The sequence below is a fragment of the Haliaeetus leucocephalus genome, unplaced genomic scaffold, assembly GCF_000737465.1.
Source record: "Haliaeetus leucocephalus isolate CR32 unplaced genomic scaffold, Haliaeetus_leucocephalus-4.0 Scaffold428, whole genome shotgun sequence".
Lineage (NCBI taxonomy): Eukaryota > Metazoa > Chordata > Aves > Accipitriformes > Accipitridae > Haliaeetus > Haliaeetus leucocephalus.
Genome location: NW_010972864.1, coordinates 1,871,745 through 1,897,414, shown reverse-complemented (window position 1 = coordinate 1,897,414; position 25,670 = coordinate 1,871,745). Strand labels below are relative to the sequence as shown.

Genomic DNA, 25,670 nt, shown 5'->3' with positions numbered 1-25,670 from the left:
ATTTCATTCTCCACATGCAAATGTCTTTTTGCTAATTTGAACTGAGGTTGTGAACTTTCAGTTTGGATTTCTGTAGCCCAAAGCATAGTTATCTGTCTGCCCTAACTGCTGGACAAACTTACATACGACAGACTCTAGTTTCAGGAAATGTCTTATCAGCCTATGCAGGGCCTAGCTGATGTCTACTTTTTTCAGCTGTTGCCTGCTTTAGGGGTAAGGACAAAACAGTGCCTCCTCAGAGGAAGATCGTCCCTAAGAAGAGACAAACTTCTTAATGCTGCAAGTCCTTCTAAAATCTGCAGTAGAAGTGGGATTTCTGCGTTTTTGTCTGTCTATGAAGTCTGATTCTTTAATATTGGAAAGTGAGAACAGCACTGTTCTGGACTACAGCAAATGAGAATGCTTTCAAAAGGATTTTGTTTGGAGACCAGAACTCCAGCACTGTGCAAAGCTCACCATCGACTTCTGGTATATGTAGGAGTTCAACTTTTTTCATTTTTAACTAGTTTGGTTATCATCCAAAATTAAATAAAAACTAGCAAATAAGACATCTGAGTTTTTTTTAAAAATGCAGAACAACTGTACAGCATGCATGTTTGTTTTGGAATTGCTTTTTAAAGAACCTGTTAGTTACTCTTCATGAATAATTAACAAGATTCCCAATGTGGAGCTTGTAGAACAGACAACTAGCTTCAGAAGTGTTAATTTTTTAATAGGGTGCTGGTTTCACTCTGAGTCAACAGTGTGTCCAGTTGTGTAGCAGCAGGAGTAAGCCAGTAAGAGCCAACAAAAACATACCAAAAACATGACAGTTGCTTCAAGAGAGAAAACATTAATACACGCATTCACTGTGATCCAACTGGGGAGAGGATACAAAGGGGTTGATCAAAGTTATCAGTGGTGTATACTGAAAAATAACTTAAGGGAAGTAGCTAAATCAAAACTGCCTTAAGATCTATTTTCAAAACAGTCCTTTAAGAATAAAAAGGAAATGTTTCCTGTGTGCATTCTGAAGAACCCTTACATCTTAAAGTCTGGTCTCTCTGTTTGTGAGACTAGCAAACTTCAAAGATGCCCAGAGTCTCTCAAAGGGAAGAGATGCAAAAAAAAAGTCCCTACCAGATCTGAAAAAGGCAACAATATACTGTCCTAGTCCTGTTGACATCAGTATAATTTATCAGCTTGAATGAGACCCTTAGTTTGGGTAAGGTTACTTGTGGCATATGCCTTGGAGGAAATAGATGCTTAATCTCACTAGGGCAGCAAGATATCTTTGGGGTGTGGTTTCTTCTGGTAATCTCATAGCTCTGCAACTTGAAATGAGCTTCCCAAACATGTACATCACTGCTGATGTCATTCAGTCCCAGCTTGTTTTGGCATAAGCTATTGGCAAATGTGAATAGCGGCCATATTTAATTTCAGCTTTACTCTGAATAGAAACAATACTTAACAGAAAATTACAAGATCAGAAGGCTTTTTGTTTGAACTCCTGATATTTGACTAATTGTTATTATAATACTGGAACATGAGTAGGGACAGAATGCACTCTGGAAACTGGCAACTTCTGCAGCTCTCAAACCTAAGTAGAATTCTTGTGATTTATCAGTTTACAGTTAAGTCATCTAAGTAAAATGTAAAAAACAAATACTTTTGAGAGGAAGACTTGGAATTGCCATTAAGTCTCACTTTAGAAGCAAACCAGAAGAAGCTCTGTTAAGTCTTGACAAGTGCAGAATCACTTTGAAGAAAGCAGTTTCTCTGATAGAAAAGTTTAAACTCAAGCTTTTAAGACAAAACCATCCTTCTAATCTGCAATCAGAAATGAAGTCTTTGCAGTTTGTTCTTGCACTCCTAGATGGGTTCTTGGCTCAGAACTGCGACATTCTCCACTGGTTAAAACTGCAGTGCTTCATCAGCCTCCAAATAAACAAACTTTGACATAGTTTCCAAATGTGGAAACAGGAGAGGGGAAGGAAGGCAGCAAGGTCCATGTTGAGGAGGAAGTGTCGGTGTCTCTAGGAGGGAAAGGTGGGAGGCAAACAGTCTTTGTCCCTAGCATATAGATAGTTCAGAAATTGTTAATCCAGGCAGTCTTGAATTATGAATTTTTATACTAGACTTGTATGTTGGAAGAAGGGTGCTGACTCCTCAGCATCTCCAGCTCTTCTCTTGAATAACAGTTCTCTTACCGCCTTGATGTCTGTCTGTTGACATGATCCTGCCGAAGTCTGAGTTTCTTCTGTGTGGATGATAGCTTGGCTCTTGCTTCTAGCAGTGGTTCCACTCTCTTAAGTTTTATGATCATATCTGGTGCTTTCCTTCATTAGTAAAACTTTATTATTTTAATAAACCAAATATAGGGAAATATTATAACTCTGTACTCGGAAGAATGAAATGTAGCCCCTTCCAAATCAGCCCTGCTAAACTCCTCCTCTTGAAATTTTGAGGTGAACATTCGTAGTTCACTGACAATGAATCCTTGTGTTATCTGGGGAGTGATTGAGGCAGAGTCTTATGACTTGATTTACAAAGTCTTTGGTTTCTTTGATAGGCTTTGAGTTGGGATGTAAGTGAATAAATTACCGGGACTTTCAATTGGTATGTATGGGGTTTGTTTGTATGCATGGGGGGGGTTCTTTCAGCCTTTGTACAAAAAGGAACTTTATTGGTGATGTTTCCTGCATATGGTTCTGAAAGTAAGCAAAATGTTGTTAGCCTGCTGAGGTTTTTTTTCCTCTTTTGAATTTGATGATCTCAATAAGATGTGGTACTCTGATGCTGTAGCTGTAGTAGAGTCAGCTGGCTGGACTCCTGAGATGAAGACTGATGCTGTCTTGTGATACAGTAAGTAACCCTTCACCTATCATCAGTGAGCTCAGCTTACCTCCTTGATTAACTGGTCACATCCTGTTTTGCATTTCAGTAGTTGCAGTAGCAGTAGTTCAAGTCATTGGCAAATGCTATCCAACTATTCTGTTTTTAACTAGAGATCTGATAGATCTCTCAAGATGGGTAAATGGTAAGCTTATAGCACAGAGAGAAAACCTAAGCAAGAAACTATGGTTGAAGTAAAGCGTGGCTTTTTTTGGATCAGTCCTCTGTACCTTGGGGTGAGCCAAAGCTATGATGTTTACAAGAGCTAGTTTACTCCAGCAAATGAAGAGTTATGATACAAGGCCTTAACATATGTTAAGATAGCAGATGTTTGTCACAAGTTTCTTGTGGTTGATGATGATGGGGAGTGGTGAGTTGGCAGCAGGACTCTGTGTGGCCTGTGCGTAAACAGATGAGAACTCCAAAACTTTCGTATAAAATATTTACATGCTTTAGGGCTTTAGGAACCTAGTGATGTGTTCATGAAACTGACTGCATCTGTTTGGAAACACTTTGTTTTTGCTTTAATGTGAGCTGTCACACTTGCAGTTTTATGATATGTCATAGGAGTGTTCATAAAGCACTCATTCCTTTATCTAGTACTTCAAATACCTGAGGCATGCTTGCAAAGAAACATACTGAAACTAAAACTGTTCCTGGTTTTAGGGGGGGGGGGGGGTGGGAGAAAAGCAGGATTTTACATATTCATATCATATACTAATGTGTGCTGAGTGGGAGTTAAGTCCCATGAGTAGAAGTAAAAATCAAGCCTTTTTTTTTTTTTTCTGGGAAACTTCCTCTATTGAAGCTCCAATGTGGTTAAAACTATGAGAACTCCACATGAGAGCAACTGTTTTCAGTTTTCACTTCACTAGCAGCTTGAACAAGAGCTTAATCCTACTGTAGGTAGCGGAAAATCTAAAAGCACTTCTCCATAGAAGCATATCCTGTAGAATTAGCGCTGCAGGAGCATGCTTCAAAGTTGGCTAACGAAATATATAGAACTGTTCCATTTCTAAACAGATATACATTGGGGAAGATATTAAAAGTCCTTACATTTCTTCCATGATGAAATGAAAAGGCAGGTTTTGTTCAAGACATGGAGGCAGACCTGACGCTTCTCGAAACTGTAGTTCTCATTCTACATTAAATGTAAAAGAAGAACAGATTTACTCAGTGCTAGTTTAAACTGGTCATCACAAAGAACTGGCTTATGCAAGGAGGCGCTAGCAATAGGGACTGTATTGTACTAACAGCAAAATTGCAACTATGTGAGCTTGTCTGTTAGAATAGACAAACAGTGTACATACCAAACTGTCTGCATTGCGGTTGTGATTTGCACTGTTAGCCTCAGATTTTTTTGGTAGGTGTTTTCTTTTGGTATGAAGATCACAGAAGAAGGGAAAGAATCCTCCCCTTGGATTCCCAGTGCTTCCTGTGAGTAGTTTTCCATAGTGTAATGTGTTACAACACTGAGCTTTGTAGGTTCTGTCTTTCAGGATAGTATGTCCTATTGGAGTAGCTGACCCTGGAAACGAACAGTTTCGTATAAATAGATGTAGTGTGAAACAAATAGCAGGTTTAATTGGCATTTACTTCATTACAGAAAGCAGGATTACATTTCTTAATGTCAGGAGATGTCTACAGAAAACTGTCGGTTCTACTATAGCAGTGTTTTTCTAATTCCTTGGTTATATGTTAATTTCCAGCCAGGTGTTAGCTTGCTACTGAAAACTTGCACCTTGTGTCTGTGCTTCGTGGCAAATGTCCCATAAGCAGTGACGTTTTGGGGAGGATGGAATTTCTGTGGCAGTTGGACAAAGCCATTCATTTTGAAAACCAAAACCCCGCTTCTGAGTAGGTGGAGACATTGGTGAGGCAGTGTCATAGGCTGCTCTCCTGCACTCAGCTTGCTGCAGAGCAGAATTGGTACGTGGTGTACTGACACTCCGGCTGTCTGGCTTCAGATCCCCTGGTGGTTGCTATGTGAAAGAGGTGGTTCTTCCATCCTACACAACTCGAAAGTCTACATATTTTGGGCATTCTTACTGCTAACACTGAAGTTGAGTGCTTTTGAAAGTAAAATTCAACTAAATCACACCGCAGTGCTGTGAAGTCTGTCTTTTCTCTCTTTCAGTCCAGGAGAACCTAGAGCTAAGGTATGCTGTCTTTTAATTTACTATTCTAATGTTAAAGGCAGGTAGCCCTACATATTGCTGAGGTGTCTGTATTTGTTCTATGCCTTGCTTGCTATGTGCTGTTTTTAGGATTTACTTGCAGCTGCAATAGCATGTTGCTGAGATGATCATTTATTAGCTGGGCATACAGTGGTGTGACCCTTTCCCACCCCACAAAAGTGCCACTGTTGTTGGGCATTAATTTAAAATAAAAGCATCCAGCACCAAACAAAGCAAGTATTTTGTGTATTGTGCTGAGATGTCTTCAGGATGGACAGAGAAGCCTCGGTTACAGGCTGCACTGATATAGTTTGAGACTTCAGGCTTTAAAAAAGAAAAGGAAAAAAAAAAAATCAAAAATAGTGGCTTTGTGCATGTTACTAGTCTCCCGCCTACCTCATGGAAGCTAAGGGTACAGAAAGGGATGGGACTGGTGTTTGTTACACACAGATAAGCTTTTTTTTGTTATTATGGAATAGGCATGTCAACTTTCTGCTGGTAATACACAGTGAAGGAGTTGACTTTAAAACCATGCTCTTGTGCTTAGGAGGATTTATAATAGCATGGAAAGACAATAGAATTGTTTGCAAATAAGTTGTTACTTTCCTTTTAAAAAAATAAAATAAAGGTCTGACTGCTAAAATAACTCAATTCTAGTGTTTAAACTCACAATTCAGTTCTTGCAGCCCAAAGGACTCAAATATTTATGGGAAGCTGTTGGAAGTAGATTCCTGTTCAGTTAAACCAGAGGTGAAAACAGTTACCAGAACTTGGATATCAAACCTCTTCAGCTGGAGAAGTATTTTTTAAAAAAATAAATTGTTGCACTGACCTATATACTGAAGTCTTAGTTCTGTGTCAGTGTATCAGGTTATAGCTGTGTCTATAGCTGTGAGGTTAATGATCGAGTTATTGTTTACTTCTGTGAGACAAAGCTAGTTTCCATCAGCAATTATAAATCTGAAGTTTCACGATAATAATATTCTCTTTAGAGATGAAAACAAGACTGATCTTAACTGTCATTGTGTGACAGTGCAAGCACAAGCCCAACTTTATTGATAACTGTAATTGCTCCCGTGCAGAATAGCTCCTGACAAGGGTAGGGTAGGAAGCCTGACCAGTTGAACATTGGGAACTCAGCTGGCATCATGCCAGGCTCACTAGAGTGCTCTCTGCTGCTGTCCCTGTGAAGCTCTGGAAAGCTTTACAACGCTGATGGTGGCACTGGCATTGCAGGGAGCAGCAACAGGGATCAGAAAGATGACAGACATTCCATAGCTGGAGGATGAGGAGCTGAACCCGGTACAATGTGAATTGCCATCTGTCTCCTTCTCAGCTCAGGCACCACTACTAAAGGTACAGAAGCCACGGCTGTATCACAAGCTGTGCCTTATGCAGACTGTCAGTAAAACGTCTTTTATGGTATTTTCCTGGGTATGTTCATCATTTTGGTGTGATATTTACTACGTTATTGTCCTGGTTTCAGCTGGGATAATTTTCTTCCTAGTAGCTGGTATAGTGTCATGTTTTGGATTTAGGATGAGAATAGTGTTGATAACACATTGATGTTTTAGTTGTTGCTGAGCAGTGCTCACACTAAGTCAAGGACTTTTCAGCTTCTCGTACTGCCTTGCCAGCGAGGAGGCTGGGAGGGGATACAGCCAGGACAGCTGACCCAAACTGGCCAAAGGGATATTCCATGCCATATGACATCATGCTGAACAATAAAACTGGAGGAGCTGGCCAGGGGGTGGCAGCTCACTGCTCAGGGACTGGCTGGGCATCAGTCAGCGGGTGGTGAGCAATTGTTATGCGCATCAGTTGTTTTGTATGTTCTTTTATCATTATTATTTTTTCCCTTCCTTTTTCTGTCCTCTTAAACTGTCTTTATCTCAACCCACAAGTTTTACCTTTTTTCCGATTATCTCCCCCATCCCACTGGGGGGAGTGAGGGAACAGCTGTGTGGTGTTTAGCTGCGTGCCGGGTTGTATCGTCGTTTTATGCTTGTCTTCCTGCTTTATACATAGATTCTGAAGATTTTGTGTTAATAAGCATTTTTAAAACTCGTCTGGAGGTTCCTTCTGTAATCTTGCAGTTGTTTTTTGTGTTGGGGCACTGAAAAAAAGACAGGATGCAGAAATAAAAACTTTGGGAAAAGGGATAAAGCTGAAGTGTCATCTCAAAATGGTGGTGGAGTGGCCAGGAAGATGGAATAATTCATCTCCTAACTTAATCACTGGCCAAGTCTTGTGAATGAAAAATAGAGTATGGCAAAATTATGCACAACAGCAATCTACTACTTATGTTTTAGGAAAACCTATCACTCAGGTGGTCAATTATGCTGTTCAATAAACTTATGCTTTGAAAATAGTGCCAATCTCCCTGCATATTTCTTGTTAAGCAGTTAAGAATGGAGTGTGTGGTTCTGGGGAAAAAAAACAAACCACCACCAAAATATCTTGCCCTTACAATTAAATTGCAGCCAGAAGGTTTTAAGAGGTGTCTCTCGTCAATGATAGAAGACAAGGTGACAAAATGGTGGTATTGCTTAAAGCTGCTTTGTGTTTAAAAAATAAAACAGTATGCTTATTTCAAACAAGGTTATTTCTCCAGTGATACCTGTGTTTTTAAGTAGAGCACATGAAGGATGTAGCTCTATCTCTGCCAGCATTGCTTTTCTACAGGTGAAATCAGTCAAATGATGGTAGGATGATAGTAGAACCATCTTTTTTTTTTAGGTTTTCACATTGACACTGTAGAACTGTTTTGGTGCTTAAGGACATAGTATAGTTACAGACAGTATCTCCAGACCACTACCTTCAAAGAGCTGCTAGTGTAAACACTTACCCTTCACTGAGTACTAGGCTGTAGAGGTCTGTAGAGCCACCTCTCTGCTCTCTGAATGTGTGTGTCTGTCCCACAAGCTCAGTACTGTTGACAAAAGTTTTAGATTGGACTTTCATCTCCAGCTCCCAAGTATTGAATTTTCATTCAGATATTAATGAACATCCCAAAGGTTAAAAGCAACAAACTTAAATATGTTTTCTTTTTTTCCTTAGCTTCTGGCTAGTGTCCTGCTCCTTACATAACAGCCGAAAAACTTTTTTGTTACCTAGTAGTAGTGTGTAATTGCTGTACTAGTAAGTGTTTGGCAGCTCAGAAGCCTGGAAGTACACAAAAAAGTGAACCTTACTGTAAAGTCAGCTATTGATTTTCCAAAAAGGGAATTTATTTCTAGCACACCTTCTGCTGTTCTGAATAGTGCTACATTATGATAGGGCAGAGGAACGTTAATAAAAGACTTTTGGGGGGGAGGTGTGGTGTCTTAAGCCTATATCAGTTGTTGCTTCTTTAGTCACACTACCGTGCTTTTAGAGGATGTAAAAAAAGGTTCATTTGGGTTTTGTTAGATGTATTTGGATTTTCTTTCAATTTGCTGTTAAATATTGAAACTTAAGTTAGGTAAAGGATTTAAGTCACCCATATCATTTATCAAAATGAAATAGTAAAGCATAAAGGCATCTAATTCAATACTGCAAAAAAATTGCAAATACCACTGATTTTACTTTGCTGTTTAAGAAGAATGAACAGTACCATTTTATTCTCAGTCCTCCATCCTCCCTCTCTCAGGAGAGTGGAATACTGGTGCCGTTTCTCTAAACGGGCAGTTCCTTAACTATTTGATAGGATACAAAATGTAACCCCCGCAGAAACTGCTTAATAACAGATCTTTTGCAGTGGCATATCTGATTTGTATGAAACAGTGCAGTAATTGGGTTCGTGGGTACAGTCAGAGTAAACTTTAAATGAAAGTGACAGTAGCTAGTCCAGACTTTTTTTTCATTTTGTTCAGGGTAAAACTATTAGACAGTAAGTGACTTACTGGTTTTATTGCTTTCAATTAGCAACCCAATTTTATACTCTTTTAATTATCATTTAATTGGATTGCCCCTTTACACTCAGAGCCTGGCAGCCAAACAAGCTGATTTAGTATTTGGCACAACAATACTGATTCAGTATTTGGTGAAAATTTCTTCCATAAATCTTTCTCCAGAGGATATGTTACTGCCAGCGTAGAAACTCTTCTCTGGAAGTGGCAAATCTGCTTTAATATCTCCTTTCTAGCCTCTAAATTTGCACCCCCTCATTTGTGCCCAGCTCTTTAATCTCCACTATTTGAGTGGTTGTTATAAACTAGGGGGCTGAAGCCTCCAAAGTAAAGCTTTAGTGTAAAATGTAACCAGATAGGACATACGAACAGTTCTTAAATTAGATTAAAAAATGTAATGTTGGTATATGTGTAAGTTGCTTAGGGAAGTGTGTAAGTTGTCCCTGTAACTGTTCCAAGAGATTAATTGCCATGTCCTTGCATGTTCTTAGTGGAGGGGGAATTAGTGTTGTAAAGTGACCTTTGGGAATAAACTGGAGGACAAGGGAGTGGTTGGTGTGATGCTTTTAAAAAGGGACAAGAAGGGAGAGAGGAAGATAAGAGTCAATGGTTTTAGAAGAAGTAGGACACTGAAGCCTTGCTGGGCTGGGAGAAGAGGCCCTTCCTCAGCTGTCAGCTGCAGCCCTCTCCCCTCCTCTGGCAGAAAGAGGGGGATGGAAAGCACAGCAAAAAAAAAAAAAACGAGGAGGAAATAGGAAGGACGTGTTGCTCTCCCATTACTAGTCCCGGATTCAAGATGTGTTTTAACATCATCCTCTCTGGAGCTGATTGCATGTGTGGCCTTACAAAAACCCATCCACCGTCTGATGGCTGGGCTTCTTTTTTTGTCAGCTTCTGGCTCGTCTATAAACTGTTTCGGGAATGGGGAGGGAGGGCTGTTTATACTGACATTAAATCAGTTAGTAGAGGAATCTCTTTTTTTAACCTTCTCTTGTAATCCTCAGGGTTAAATGTTTTCAGCTCATAGTTCAGTTGTGGTTATTTGTAGCTGGCATTCACATTTGCTCTGTAATTCAATTTAGATGATGCTGCTTGGCCCAAATTAGAGCAGACTAGTAGAAGGAGCTTGGTGTGTATAGAAACTGCTCACTAACTCTAAGGTCTTCCAAGTAGAGTTGTAAATATTTCCACTCATTTTTAAGGTACAGTTATCTGGCTTGAAGTCACTTGTGGAACTGTGATTTATACTGTCAGATCTTACTTGTCAGATTTCTCAACTATTGAAAATGCTGAGTAACAACCTTATTGTCATCACAAAAATACTGTAATATTCTCATTAATTCATGTGGTTTCAGTTCCAGCTGTGTGCCAGTTATTTATTTGAGTCTGTTTTCTGAATAGCTTCCAGCTACACATTCTTCGGAGAGATGAGATTTTATTCATACATGTATCTACTTATAGGTGAGGAATTTGAAACTGGAGCATGAGCAGGAGAAAAACAAGATCTTGTCAGAAGCATTAGAGACACTAGCTACCGAACACCATGAACTAGAGCAGTCACTGGTTAAGGGATCTCCGCCTCTCAGCATCATCAGTGAAGAGCAATTCTATGATGCTGTTTCAGGTAAGTAATGACGTCCAGAACATGAGTGTGTAGCCAGCACATGTGTGGTGAATGCATTGTGGGGGTGGGAACAGTCTCACTTTAAGTGAAAAATCTCTGCCTTTCTAACATGGAACTAATTTTAGGAGAATGCTTCATGTGCTTTATGAGCGGGCCTCTAAAATTTTACCTGAGTTCACCTGCAGAATTGTATTGTTTCACCTTAGCATGACAAAAAGTTACAAAACCATAGGGCAATCATGAAAGGTCTGATTGCTTGCATGTCTACGCCCTTTTTTTAAATAGCGAAACTTAAGGTTCCTATTTTAGGAGGTGTAACTGTATCTGGTAGTCTTCTGACTTGCTTTCTCCATGGTGGTGTAATGTTTTTTCTTTTGTTTTGTTGTTAAGATCAGTCCATAAAAATCACTAGTTTTGAGGGATAATGAGCTTAAGAAAGGCTTGTTCCATTTCACTTTTGTATACCTTAAGTGTTACAGGTGGAAGAAAAGGATGAATTGAAATCCTCTGTGCATTTCTGAAATATCTTTTCTTTCCCTGTCTGCTCTTCAGTTTAGTATCTTTCATATTTTCATGTGCAGAACATGCAAATAGTGATTTTTTTAAAAACTGAGCTGCGTAAGATGATTACAACATGCATTTGTATAGAGAGGCTGTACATAGTGCAGCTCAGTAATAGCTCTAACTGGATGGTCAGGTAGACAGCGCACAGCTGTCTACAGCTAGGAAGGATCTAGAAGAGCTTGAGGGCAAACATAGTCTAACTGTAGCAGTTAATTAGGTTGTGATGGCATACTTCACAAGGTAGTATAGGGGCACTTTTTCTGTGAGCTGAACTGTCTGATGCTTCTGACGAATGAGAAAAGCTGTGTTCCCAGACTCCTTGATAGGTGCTCTGCAGTGCACAACTTAAGCAGAGAATAAAAACAGGGAAAGTGGAGTCTGTGATCAAGTATAGTGCTAGCATAGGAACGCAGCAAATCAACAGCAGACGTGGCTGCTTGGCACAGTAACAAATTTATCAAGCCTTCAAGGAGGAGAAGAGATTGAGGAACACTAGAAACAGGTTCTTCAACCAGAACCAAAAGAACAATTCTGCTGAAAGGCCTCAGGCTCTTTTGCTTGTCGCAACAAAGCAGAGAATAGTTGTTTATCTGGTGCTGCTGGAATGTAGTCTCTCCAGCAAGGCTTGCTTTGTGTGTATGAGAGAATACTCAGCTTTAAAGAGCTGTTAGTCTGTACACCTACATCTCATAACTGACGTGGTCTCTAAATCATCTTGAATGAAAGCGTCCAAAGCCTCCTCTGTAGATGGGAGAGATGGCCTTTTTGTCACTTGAAGCTGCAAACAAATTACATCGAGTGTATTTGTATAACTGTGAAATTTATTGACCATATATATCTGTGTACGTGTGTATATATATATGAAAAACATATATGTCAATTCTCTCTCCTTTTGGAGAAGTTATCTGACATATTTAAATTGCAATCAAGACTCACTTTCGTGACTGGCAACTTCATCGGACTTGTGTTAGATTTTCTTCTCTAGGATGTTCACATTCAGTGCTTTGCAGTGATTAGGGTCCTTTCTGTCTCTGAAGGCATGTGTTTGGGGGAAAGGCACGCTGATTTTTTGGGGGGCTACTGAAGGGGAATTGTGATGTGTTTTCCTGGCTGCTGGATGCATGTTATGACTTTCACTGTAAGCACAAAAGGAATTAGTTTTTTGCAGGTGTGGTTTGGGGTGGGGTTTTTTTGCTAATGACTGGGATCCTGGTAATACTTTCTAACCCTCTTGTTTTTCTGCCACGTCTGTGGAGTCTCAAGTAGGAGGCTTCTTGTCTCTGTATGACAAGAATACAGTGGGAGCAGAGGAGTCGGGGATGTATGACACTGGCTCAGAGTTGGGGAATGTAGGTTGTCTTCCCTGAGCTAATGAGACAGGTGAGATGATGATAAATATTTTCATAACAGAGAGCAGTGGCTAGGCCTAATTGTCAGAAACTAAAAATTTATACCTCCAGAAATCTAAACTACTAGGACTTCATCCTCAAAGCTTTTGCTAAACCTGATTTGCAGACCTATAATTTAAGTTAAATGATACTGATTTTTTTGATAGACATATTCATGAATTATCTTACTATGCTGTATAGGAGATTGAGCAAACACCAATGTATTTTAACAGGGTGATGTGACAAGTTATAATGTCTGTCAGTGGAAAAATGCCACTACTTGACAGTATTTTTTCTATTAGGATACCATCTTTTTCTAGTTAGGGTTCTCTGAATTTTTAAATCTCCACCGTAGGAGTGAATTTAGAAGTGAGAGTATTGCATAACTAGGCTTGCTCTTTGAGCTGAAGAATCGTTGGCTTTGACTTGACAGGTTGAAAGAAGAAGCCACTGCTGCTTTTTTGTTTTTTTAAGAGAATATTGTCTGCATATTAGACACTTCTGCTCATTTACCATCAACAAAAGTATTACTAGCTGTGACAATTCAGAGCAATGCAAGACTTTTCAAAGAGGTTTTTTTGAACAAGTGTATTAGAAGGGATATGTTCACAGCAGCAGCTACTTGTCCCCATTCACCATGCTCTGATTCACATTGTAGAGCAATCTGCATGAACCAGACTCCTGAATGAAGCTGAATCAGAAGATACAGTCCAGTTGCTATTGGACACTCAGTCCGTGGTAGGAGAGTAGAGCTCATCTGAAGAGAACACCACCAGAAATTTATCTAGTTCAAGTGTCAAGTCCTCCGCACCATCTGTTTGGCCTGAAAATCTGCTCCAACTGAGCTGTACTACCTGCTAATGTTGGCATAGACTAAATTGGTCACTGATAAATCTGTGTTGTGTAGTTCTGTTTGTAGAAATTGTGGGCACAATTACAGAAATATCCTCTTTCTTTTACAAACATTTTCCTCATCCTGGTTTTGGAATGCGGTAAGATTGCATACTGTAGTAGTAGTTTATTTGCTGAAGTCTCCCTTTTTAAGTGATATGCTGTTATCAATGCTTTCTGACCATTGCGCTGATTCCTAAATTCTGCAGTGGGAGAGGAGTAGACACTGAACATGAAAAGAAGAACCTACAGGAAATGAGAGTTATTTGTGTTACCAAAGCATGATATCCAGTGTTAAAAACAGCAAAGTTAAGAGTGTTATTAACCTATACTCTGATAGCAATAGGTCAGTTAACAGTGCATCCCAGTGCACTGATCCCCTCATCATGGGAGTGGTGGAAATGTGTAATTAAACTCGATAGCCCATGGAGTGCTGGAGCTCTCTGTTTCAGGATTGAATGCTTAACCTGTGTCAAACTCTTCTATGTTTAAAGTAGGGTGGGGCGGAGGGCAGGGCGGCTTGGTGAAGGGAAGAAGCACTAAACGAGTAGCTAAGTTTAATAAGACCAACGGCATCTCCTAGAGAACTGGAGAAGTTACTAGCTTTGATTAAGTATACAGACCTCAGGAAGCATATGAAAACAGAATACAAATGCAGAGTCCATCCACAACACTGAAAAATGGCTAAGCAGGTCAGGAATTAAAGGGTGAAGGTACTTGATTTTTGCCTTGCAGATAAGATTCCCTGATTATATGCAAATTGCACACCCAATTTGGGAAGAGCATAGAACTGTCCTGATTTCCCTCTCTGAGAGGTGGGGGTTTTCTGCAAACACAGCTTTTGTGTGTGTTGAGGGGGGTATTATGATTTTACATAGATGCGATCTTACTAAAAAAGCAGTTACTTAGCTACAGGAATATTTAGATTATTACTAAAGCTAACTTGTCATAGTACAGCTTCAACTGTTATGTGCCACTAATGGGTGCTGTGTTTATAAATAGTGCTCCTAAATGGTACAAGTAGTAGTAGACTAGTTCTGTTGCTTTTGCTCACTTCCTAATTAGGTCTCCAGGTACCAACTCACTTAAAAGTAAAAATTGTACAAAAAAGCATAGAAACTTACTGCCTTTTCCTTCCATGTTTATGGTTGTTTGTCAAGTGGCTTTTTTTTTGAACGTGTACCAAAAATATTCCACAACCTCTGTGTGACCACTGCTGACTGTGGACTTGCCTTGAATTTAGTTAAAAAAATGAATTCAAGTATCAGAGAGGGATGGGAAATGCTTGGTCAGAATTAAAACCCAACCTTGCCAGTGGTTAAACACTGCCTTTCTCAGGTGTATTTATTAATCGGATACATTGGCCAAACTTTTCTGTCTGGAACTGAAGACTTAGCAGTTGTTGCAATAGGAGATGAACTTCCCTTGAGTTAAGTTTCTGTCATTGCTTCTGCTGTTTCCCCTTGCTCTCCCACTCTTCTGAAGTGTAGCTGGTGTTTTTACTGTTACCCTGACACTTCAGGTTTCATGAGCTGGAGTGCTTCCTAGTCAGCCTGGTCTTGTCTCAAAGTTCACTTAAAAATTTTGGCTTCCAAACAGGGACTCTTATTTCTTCTCCTCCTTCCTCAGCCCACACCCCCTTAAGTTCAATAGAAAAAAAATCTCATTTTCTCCTAGTCATCTGTTTGACAGCTGCTCTGTAGCAACTTGTGAATATAAATCTTTTTTTGCAGTGACGGGGGAGTATGCAAATCTTAATTCAGAAGAGATTTAGCTGCAAGTACACAGGAGAAAGCTCAGTTTGAGTTGCCTGTTGATCTGTGCTCACAATACAATACTAGGCTTGTTCACTCTGACACCTAAACAAACTCTCAAGGCTTGTTAAGCTCGTTAGGTCAAAGGAGGTAGCTGAGGCTTAGGGATTGGAAATTGAGACCTTTGAGAGCCATTTCTCAGGAAAATGGGAGAGATTTCTCTAGAGAACAATTTCTTATAGGAGCGTCTGGTTTCATTCTTACGGTGTTCTTTATTGTATAGCATGCTCTTGTTGTATTAAGTAAGGCACGTGCCCTGGAGAAGGCTGGGTCATCAGTGTCTACAGGTCTGGAGAGGTTTGCAGGTGCTGAGTTCAGTCCAGCATAATTGTCTCTGGCACTGTAAGGCCAGCATTAGGAGAACTAATGGTGTAGCATTTAAAAATCCTTGTTATACTGAGAAGCGTATTGGAGAGTGGTCAACGGTTCTGGTGAAGCTTTCCTATTCTTCCCTTTCCACCTCTGGAGTCCTAGGTCTGTTGCAGAAACTCAAATTGAGGGAATTTGTGTGTTGTGATTCATCTGAAAACAAGACAGTCCCAGATGGTATGGGAGAAGCAAGGAGCCTTGCAGGAGGCAGATTCTTTGCTTTATGTTACTGGGTTTGCTTCATGCGTTTCTTGTCACGATAACCATTGGCACAGTTGAGCAGCTCTTTCAATAGAGAAGTAGAATACTTACCTTGAAGGGATTTATAGCTTGTCATGTGGTCACGGTGCTGAGGCCCAAGTTGTGTTACACTGCTAGAGTGTCTGTTCCTCTGTGATATTTGGATACACAACAGTGTTTTCCTGACTACCTGGGCTTAAGATCTCTGGAGAAATCTGTATTTTATGTAAGGGACTTGTCCACAAGTAAAAATGGTTCTCCTTATCCTACTTGTTATATATAGTACCCACCAAACTAATGCTTTGATACATTATATCATAATTTGGCACAGAACTAGACTGACAAATTTGGGGAAACTTGTGAGAAGATTCTCTGGAGTGCCAGTCCACTTTTTTAACATACCCTCAGCACCAGCTGGCAGTTCTTTTCATTCCCTAGCAACTGGCTTAATTTCAGTACCGTTTTGTCAAGGATAGGGATGGATGTTTTCAATGAAAGGAAAGATCTCCTTTATGCTTCTAGATCTCACTCTCTCTAGAGAGGATGGAGACGTTGTAGCACAGCCCATCCATTCATCAGGATTTTGTCTGTTCTTGACCCTTCTGTTAACTGGATGTAGTGGAAAGTCCTCTTGTCACTGTCCCCTTCATCAAAGCAACATATAGCTTACATGTTCTAGAGAAGCTACTGGCATAGTTTTTTAAGAGAAAACAAGAAAGCACCTGGCAATGGACAGCTCTGACTGTGATATTCTTTTTGGATGGACTACTACTTCAGCAGGTTTTGATTACTAGTTTTGAATTAGAATCAGTGTGTGAGAGAATGACTAATCTTGCAGTTATTTCTCTGGGTATTTGTAGCCAAGAGCAGTAGCATATGCTAAAAGAAGTACGTAGCAGGAATGGTGTCTACTACAGTTTGGGTTCGCTTTTTTCAGAAGCAGCGAGGCTTGCATTAAACTGTTTACCATTCAGTGTTGTACCTGGTTTCTGCTAAAGATTTCCCAAACAGGATAGAAACTAGTGTATCTTTACTTCTCCTGAGCTGTTCCCTTGCTTCCTGGAACTTGCAATTGGATAATCCTTCGACAATTTCGTCAGGTTTGAAAGAAAAACATGAAACAAAAATACAGCCTTTTGCCAGGAAATTTTTACTTTCTGATTTGGGGCAAGACTGTCCCTTCTCCAGAGCTGGTCAAGCACTACCTGACCAAAACACTGGTTGGAAATAAGGTGGTGTCGTTGATGTTGGTTTTAGTTTTAGATGTGATGTGGATTGTACTATTAACCTACCTTCCAGAGTACAAAGTTTATCTTACTGATTGGTGAGCTTATCACTTAGGATTTGCTGAGACTTACATGGCTAATGTAATCCACTGCGTACGATACCTCCTTCCGTTCTTTGATACTTGTCCAGTAAGTTGGGAGGTGGAAGTTGCTGAACAGCACCAAGTATCTAAGAATTCAGACCAAACTGAAATCTCGTATAGAAGGAGGAGTCAATACTTGAATGTTAAGGTAACTGTTATTTAGTTAGGTAAGATACTGGCATCTCTGCGACACTGGCACTTGTCCTAAGCAAGTTGTAGTAGCTTCAGTTTAATAAAAATGTCAGATTTGGGCTCTGCTTGATAGAGGATTTTTAATGTACTGCGTTCTTGCTTATCATGTGATCTCTTTATGTCTAGATACAGAGCTGCAGTGGTCTGTGGCAGTACTAGTTACTTACCAAATGGATGCTGTCATCAGGACACAGTAGCCTACTTAGGTTTCAGTTTTGTACAAAGAGGGAAGATCTGTTAGTGACTGAAGGCTAGCACAGGTGATAGATTAATTAACATGCATCTGCTTTTTTGTAGATTCAGAATCTGAAAAATCATTAAGTGGGTTTGAAACAACAGCAGCCTACTCATTAGAGGACAGCATGGATTCAAAAGATACAATAACTTCAAGCGTGTCTGAAGAAAAGGTTTGTGGCAGTGGGGAGTCGCTGTCTAACGGAATCAAAAAACACAGGTAGGATGTTGCCCATTGTTAAGTTGTTATAATATGCATTAATAGTGAGTAAAGGACCACAGGAATCTCTTAAAAGGTAACTGTGAAAACTTCTAAAACTTTGTTAGGGATGATCAACAAGTAGTTGGTTGTGGTATGATTTTATAAAGGATATTTTCCAAAGGCTACTGTGCTCCTTTGCATCTTGTTTCTTGATGATTGAATCTGAATAAGTAAAAATAAAATATAATGTACTATGTAAAAATGGACACACTTGTTTTTTAATAGAGCTTACTGAAATCTATGTGGATTTTAGTTCCTTCATGTATCTTTAATGATGTATGCTTCCTATTGCCTCTTTAATTTCCAGTCATTTGATCCTTCTGTTGGTATCAGGAATGAATGAAAAATATTGCTAGACTGGCATCAGAAACTCAAGTGTGAACAAAGGGAGTCTTATTTGAAAAGTCTCATCCATGTTTTATGTGCTTATTTTGTGTTGTCAAATGATCCATTTTTGTTTGTTTCCTTGCCGATAAAGGAGGACAATAGGTCTGGAGTTAATGAGATGTAATGGACACCACTATTCTCCAGTTTCGGTGAAAGGGCATTATAATGTTTGTGCTACAGATCAAGCCAGACTTCAATGTGTTTCAGAAAGACTACTTTGGAAGTGTTTTGGATGTGCAGAATGATGATGGGGACACCAGATTTCTGTAAAAACAGGAAATTAATATTTAATTTTCCAGAGGCAAGCAAGACGTGCTTTAATTACTTGGTATCTTAAATAGTTAAATTGCAGTGACTGTCAAAGTATGTGGTAATGTCAGAGACCTGATGTTTTAAGGTTTAACCTCTGCATGTATATCCCTCCCATACTAGGTAAAGACTAAGGCAAATGAGGGCTTGGGTGGAGTCACGGCGTGGTTTGGGAAGGTAACATAAAGCAGCTGACTAAGCGTGTTGCTCTGCACTCTTGTGCTGTTAGCAATGTGTTATTTATGGCCTTGGCTAAGTGCCTTTCCTAATTAGAGCAGGAAGTTCAGGGGTAGGAGGGAAGCACTAGGTGAAGGTGGACATCCGAATTGCATTCATTGCCTTGGAAACAACGAGGAGAAAGGAGGCAATTCACGTTCGACATGAAAATGATGATGTATGTTCACATGCATTGTCTTGAAGAGTTTTAACAGGAATTGATCTTCCGTTTACTATAAAGAAGAAATAACTTGAAGTTGTCATAACACTGCACTATGCTGTCAAAACTGTAGGGAGCAGGTGACTGGAGGAGCATTTAAGATCTGCTGGTTTTATAAAGGGGAAGGAAAAGTAATAAACAAGTACCTCTGCGTAAGTTGTTTCTCTCAGTTGTGTGTCTTTTAGTAATAAAGAGAGCATAGGATGTTGGACTAAAATGAGTGCGTAAGTTGGCTGGCTAATAATTTATTGCTAAAGAAAAGTGGAAACATCTGTTTTGCATATAGATAAGAAAGTATGGTCATATTTTATGTGACTTAAATGGCTATAGAGCACATTCTAGCTTGAGCTGTAATGTCAAGATTTTTTTACCTGTCGCCTTGGTGACACATTGGGATTTGTCCACAAATACATTGATGCAAATTGTTTCTCCCCAGAGCTCAGCCAATTTAAATTTTACCTCCAAGAGAAACTTCTCAGGGGATGGGAGTTGTGTGGTGTTTTCTAGCCTTGTTTCTGAGGCTCTTGGTGGCAGCCATGTTTGGCCTGGTACGGGATCTGTTTGATGTGACTTCAGAACTGTGTTACCTACCTGGAGCTGCTGGCTCCAGTTTGTGCCTGTCTTGGTTTTGGGGCTAGTTAGAGGGCATGTGGTTAAAAACACATCACCTGTGATGCCACCTGCGTCCTTTTCAGAGCAGAAACCTTAACTTCTTGATGGTGTGCAGTGAGGGGATCAGAATGTTTTGATAGCACTTAATTCCATCCTTACACCTTTGGGTTTGCTATAACTTTTTTAACTTCTACTTGTGTTAACCACATGGAAAGAAGTCACTTAGAGAATAGACCAGATTAATTTCTTTTGCTTAAAATCTTGATACCTTCCTGTAGTTCCTCAGATGAATAGAGGATCTGCAGCTGCATTTGGGTTGCACATGAGAGTACCTAACACTGTTTAGCAGTCAATATAAATAAGACTATTTCCTGCCTTCATCTAGAAAACCTGACCTATAATCTGCCTCTCTTATTTGAGTGGTGAGGTTTTTGCACAGGGCGGTGGAGGTCAGTTTTGGATGGGGAAGTGTGTATGTGTGTGTGTTTTGGTTTTGGAGGTGTAGGAATAAATCTGTTGGTTCCAAGGAATTAAACTGTTGGGATGTACATGTAAAGATAGGTGAAGCCAGTGCCACTTAGTCTTACTCTGATTTTTTTTAGATGTAGTTTCTATCCTACTGATTGTTCATAGTGTTTTGAGAGTGGACTTAATTTTTGAAAACTTTTTGAGAGAGGATTTGAGAGATAGTACATTAAATAATCTGGAAGCATTCAAATCACTTCTTTTTTAAGAGGGAAATTTTTAACCTGAGCCAAACTTTAAAAAAAAACAAAACAAAACAACAATAAAAAAAACCAACACCCCCCCAATAAAACGCAAACCAAAAAAAAAAAGCCAAAACAAACAAACAAAACCCCCAGAAACCCTTGCACAAAAATGTTCTGTAATATCTGCCAACATATAACATCCACTTGTTGCTGCTGTTTCCCTCTTATTGCTGAGTTTTTGTAGTCAGCAACGCAGTCAGAATGCAAACATGTTTGTGATTAGCTTTTTGGAAGCCAGGAGGTTATTTGGTCAGGTTTACATGAAGAGCAAGCTGACCATGCTTTTTTTCACATCATGTCTCCTTCCCCACAACATTGCTGCAGTAGTTGATCTACTATAGATAATGCTTTGGACAAATGTTTTTGTTTAAGTGAATGATCTTAAATACATCTTATCTGTTCTATTGCACAGAAATTCCAGCAGATGTTTTTTGTCACTTAAAGCTAAAATTAACTTCCTGAGTTGTTTCTAAAATTGACATCTGGAAGGAAATTTTTGCATTCACAAACCTTTCCCTTAATCACAGGGAGTATGTCAAGGTTAGTAGGCCTCAAGTCTTGGCTGCCTGTCATTTTTCCACGTCCTTACTTGTCCCTGGGATCTTTCTTGGTGGCTTAAAACTGCTTTGTTTCTTCAGTATGTGTGTTGCATGGAGAAAAGAACTGACTCCCATATCAAGTTTGGCTGATACAGATAAAAAATATGGATGAATGGCTGAAACTGAATGCCAACTTTCAAGTAATTAAACAAATTGAACGGAGGGACAGGTTAACTTTAATGAAAAGGTACGTTTTAATATGTAAGAAAAGCAATCCCTATGTATACTTCAGCAAGCTAGAGGCATGTGTGTTTTACATGCAGAAGGGCTTACTTAAATACAAACACCTGCTCTGCTAACTGCCTTCATTAAAGAATACACAGAAAAAATAAGCACTACAAATGAAGATAAGACTGAATACTTGGTAGACACTGTCCTCTCCTGGACATTTGTATCAAAGCATCCACAGAAGTATTTTATACTTAATATTATTCAAGATGATCTGTTTCACTAAATATTTTTTTATCAGTGGAAAATCAGAATAGGGAGTGAGTGATACCATGTTAGTTAAAATAAATCTCCCTGCCAGCTCATCCCCTGCATGGGAGCTGAGTAAAACGAGTCAGTCTTGGTCTACTAGCTACTTGCTAACAAAACATAGTTTGGTACCCTGAGGAGTTCAGGCATGTGACTAGGTTTTCGATTGGGTGGGGCTTGTTGTATTAAGGAGCATTTTTTGGGGTTGTTCTTTCTGAAAACCGAAGCATCAGCCCTGGTAAAGGTGTTTCAGTAGCAGGTAAGTATGGGAGGTAACACAGCAAGTAGGGCTACTGAAACTAACAACTTAGCCTGAATACTGTTTGGTTTTTTTTTTTACACACCCCCCCACACCCCGGCAATGTTTCTGTTTATCAAAAAAGTGGGGTGGAGGAGGCAGCTACAGGCTGTTCACACTCTCTAAAAAAGATATTGCTTTAGCTTTTAGCTTTTTTGAGGGGGAGATAAGACCTTCTTGGTTAGGAGGGCAACATGATCATTTAGACAGTTAACTAAACTTTGAAACTCAAATAGTTCCTGCAGTTTGAGTGAGCTGTAGGTAATTCTTTATTGAAAAATTTTCTCATTGGTAATAGCTTAATGATCCAAACATGAATTTTAGTGTTTTTGTGGACAAAGGGCTTTGATCTATATTAATGCCTTTCTATGAGTAAATTGGATTAACAGTTGAGCTGGTTAGTAGCAGTAACAAAACTGAACAAAATCTGTGGCTGATTTCTCGTGAAGCTGAGAAGTACAGGCTATATTACATAACCTAAGTGTTGGTCTTGAAAGTATGTTTTAAGACTTGCCTCAGGATATGTCAGCCCTGTGTAGAACATACTGCTGTGTTTTCTGTTAATGATGCTGCTTTTTCTGTTGTTCCTGAGGGCTGATTTTAATATAGGCAATAAATGTCATGGCCCTTTATTGTCAGTATACAGGTGACTAGCAAAAAAAACCCCCACTGTCTAACCCTCAAATCTGTTCCAACATAGTGAACATACATATGTACCTACTTGGAAAGAACTTACTTTTTCTCACAAAGACAGAACTAAATATCTTAACGGTGCCACTGTGAAAACACTGGTCTGATAACTGACGTAGAAATCCTCTTCCACTGCTCTTATGCAAAATGAAGGGAATGGTTGTGGTTCTGGAGAAGTTCAGGTTTCTGTGCAGGTAAAACAGTTTAAGTGCCTCAAAGCAGCACCATCGTTCCCCCTTGTTTTTTAATTTAAAAATTGGAAAACTGTTACTTTCAAAAAAGAGTATTTAGTATTCTTAGTCATGGTTAGTAATGGAAAACTTTTCTTACTTCTGCTTTCTTCCCTGTTCCTTTCCACAGAACAAGCTTGCCATCTCCGATGTTTTCCAGAAATGACTTCAGTATCTGGAGTATCTTAAGAAAATGCATTGGAATGGTAGGTAATCAGAAAGCTATGATAAAAGATGTGAAGTGATTGTTTCATTTGAAGCCCAAATGAAAATTTGTTGGGGAGAGGGATTTATTTTTTTTCTTTTTAAATTTGCTGCTTGAGCTTTACTTGCTTTCACAACTCGAGAAGGTAGGGCTTGGTCAGAGCAATATTCCTTCAGGAAAAGCATTTTTTCTTGATTTTAACCCTTAAAGTACTTTGTGGTAGCAAAATTTTTTTACTTTGTGAAAAAACAAACCCAAAAAACCAACTACTTAAATTTTGCTCTTCTCCCTTCCCCTTAGTATCTCTGTCTTTCCCCCTTCCCCATGGTGTTACTGGCCAGATGGTGACCAGATCAGAGGTTAGCTGGTTGGCACCTAATCTGCTTCCAGCTAAGGGTGAATTGAGAAGAGTTCTCTCCATTAGATCCTGCAATAGGCTGAAAGTACTTACTGCTGATAAACTTCTGTCAGCCTGTAACAGTAGCCTACAAAAGGGAATGTGTGTGTGTTTAGGTGCTGTTGTTTTCTCCTCCTCCCCTTGCTGTAGTTAGAAACAGCACCAAGCAATGAGATGTGGAAATGCTGGGGAATGCCTGTATCAGCACTTCCAAGTCTCCCGAGTTGCTGTGAAGCACCTGAGGCTTCTCACAGTTGCTTTAGCGGAAAAGCGTTATAACTTTAAAATACAAGGAACAGACTGAAAGCCTGTCTTGCATAAGGTGCGTGCAGGAAAAAAATGCATAAACGTCTTAATTCTGCTTTGTAGAAATTGCTGCAGGAAAGTTGCAGTTGGGGGAGGGGTGGAACTTGGAGTGGATTGTACTGAAGTGTCTGCCAAAGCTGTTAGTGCCAGATGCTGCTATTATGGTTAAGAACAGTGCTGTTTACTGCGCACGTTGCTAGTGGTCATACTATATGCTTTTAATTTGCTACCGGAGGCAGTTTAAAACATGGCTATGCTGTGCATTCAGAGGGCAGGGCATGCTTTTTAAAAATGGGAAAGAGAATAAACAGCATCAAAACTGTAGGACTTCTTTTAAATTTTTATTCCTGTTACAAAAATTCCTTTTTTCTTCAGAGTACAGAATCCCTGTTTTTATTCCTGTGCCACCATGTTTCCCTGTCTTTTCTCATCCTCCTCCCCCCACCTGCCTCCAAAAAAGATAATATGTTTAAGTAATTAGATGGCCTATATCTATTTTAAGAGTAATAAATAACTTAGTCTTTCAAAGGGTCCTTAATACTTCATTCCATTGTTTCATCTCCCTTCTTAATGCGTTTGTTGATAGGAAGTTTGTTTGTTTGGTGTTTGGTTTTCTTTTTGTTTTACAGGTAGCCTTAACGTCCACATAGATAGGCTTATCAAGCTCATAAGGGATGTACAGGGTTTCTTTCTTTTTAGCATTAGCGGAGCCAGGTCAAGCACATTGCATTAGCACTAAGAGCATAATTTATTTTTGTAATAAGCCAATTACACTTGGGTTACTGCAGGTCAGTGTATCTAATCATTTGGTTTTTAACAAAAATTTCATTTGTGCATCAGGAGTTGTCAAAGATCACAATGCCGGTTATATTCAATGAGCCACTGAGCTTTCTGCAGCGACTTACAGAGTATATGGAGCATACATACCTCATCCACAAAGCCAGCTCACTTTCCAGCACAACTGAGCGAATGCAGGTACTTCGGGTGTGGTAATTTGTGCTAGTTCTTGATGAATGCGTTGGGATTTTTTTCTTCATAGATAGTCTCATTGTAGGAGGAACTGCTGTAATTTGCTGCATGTTGGATTCTCTTATTCATTAACCAATTCTGCTTATCTATGAAAATGTTTTGCTTTTCCTGAGGTTTGCTTTTTTAGCCTTTTGGTGAAAACTGTTTATTCCCCTGCCTTGCAAGCAGAACTTTGCTAAGCATTTTCAGAAGAATCATTATGTAATACCATGACTGCTGTCGATACTTGATAAAGACTAAAATCCAGGAGATTAACTGTGTACTCTTACTCTTTTGAATAGTGTGTTGCTGCATTTGCTGTGTCTGCTGTAGCCTCACAGTGGGAACGTACAGGGAAGCCGTTCAACCCGTTGCTTGGAGAGACATATGAGTTGATCAGGTAATGAACAGAAGATGCACTGAAGAGTGGAGAGTGGTATTCTGTGTAACTGATGTTTCGTTAGACTTGCCAGGTGGCTTGCAGACTGCTCTTCAGCTTGTAAGATTCCACCCGTTCTCCTAGCAGCTGCTGGAGGTGCTTGCAATGCATGTTGGTGTTTCCCTTCCAGTGAAGGGAAACTACTTAACTTTTCAACTTGGAGAAGGCAGATGAAATTTGCCAGGCTTAAAAGCAAGTTTTATTTACAAAAATGATTTTTTTTTCTGAAGCCTTCTGAATAAAAAGATGCATGGTACATAAAGGAGGTATTAGAATTGTAATATTCATTATATGAGTGTCCAGAATACAAATAGGCAATGTTAGTCTGTTAGTGTGCAGCTGCACTTAGGGCAAATTTTCCTCTCGGGTGAGGTTTTGGCCTATGTTTATGCAAAAGTTTAAGAAAGAGGTCACTATCAAAAGTAAATATACTGGATGATCAGATTTGGTAGTTCTTGTTACCTTTTTTTACCTTTTTACATTATGTCCTCAGTTATTTAGAATGAGGATGTTCTACGATTAGTTGATGTGTCTTTTTGTATTATCCTAGGGTTTTAACTAACTCTTGCACTGAGTGCAGCAACTATGCATGGGTCCAATCATCTGTTTCACCCTGGGG

General features: G+C 39.5%; 1 protein-coding gene across 3 annotated transcripts in view; it reads left to right on the top strand.

Annotated features, from left to right (window-relative positions):
* Positions 1 to 25,670, top strand: part of OSBPL1A (oxysterol binding protein-like 1A) — a 92,461-nt gene that overhangs the window by 38,479 nt on the left and 28,312 nt on the right. For all 3 annotated transcript variants that reach the window (XM_010574336.1, XM_010574334.1, XM_010574335.1), the window contains exons 16-20: positions 10,403 to 10,565; positions 17,690 to 17,846; positions 22,827 to 22,902; positions 24,445 to 24,579; positions 24,915 to 25,012. In XM_010574336.1, the coding sequence (XP_010572638.1) occupies positions 10,403 to 10,565; positions 17,690 to 17,846; positions 22,827 to 22,902; positions 24,445 to 24,579; positions 24,915 to 25,012 (629 nt within the window). The remainder of the gene's footprint in view (positions 1 to 10,402; positions 10,566 to 17,689; positions 17,847 to 22,826; positions 22,903 to 24,444; positions 24,580 to 24,914; positions 25,013 to 25,670) is intronic.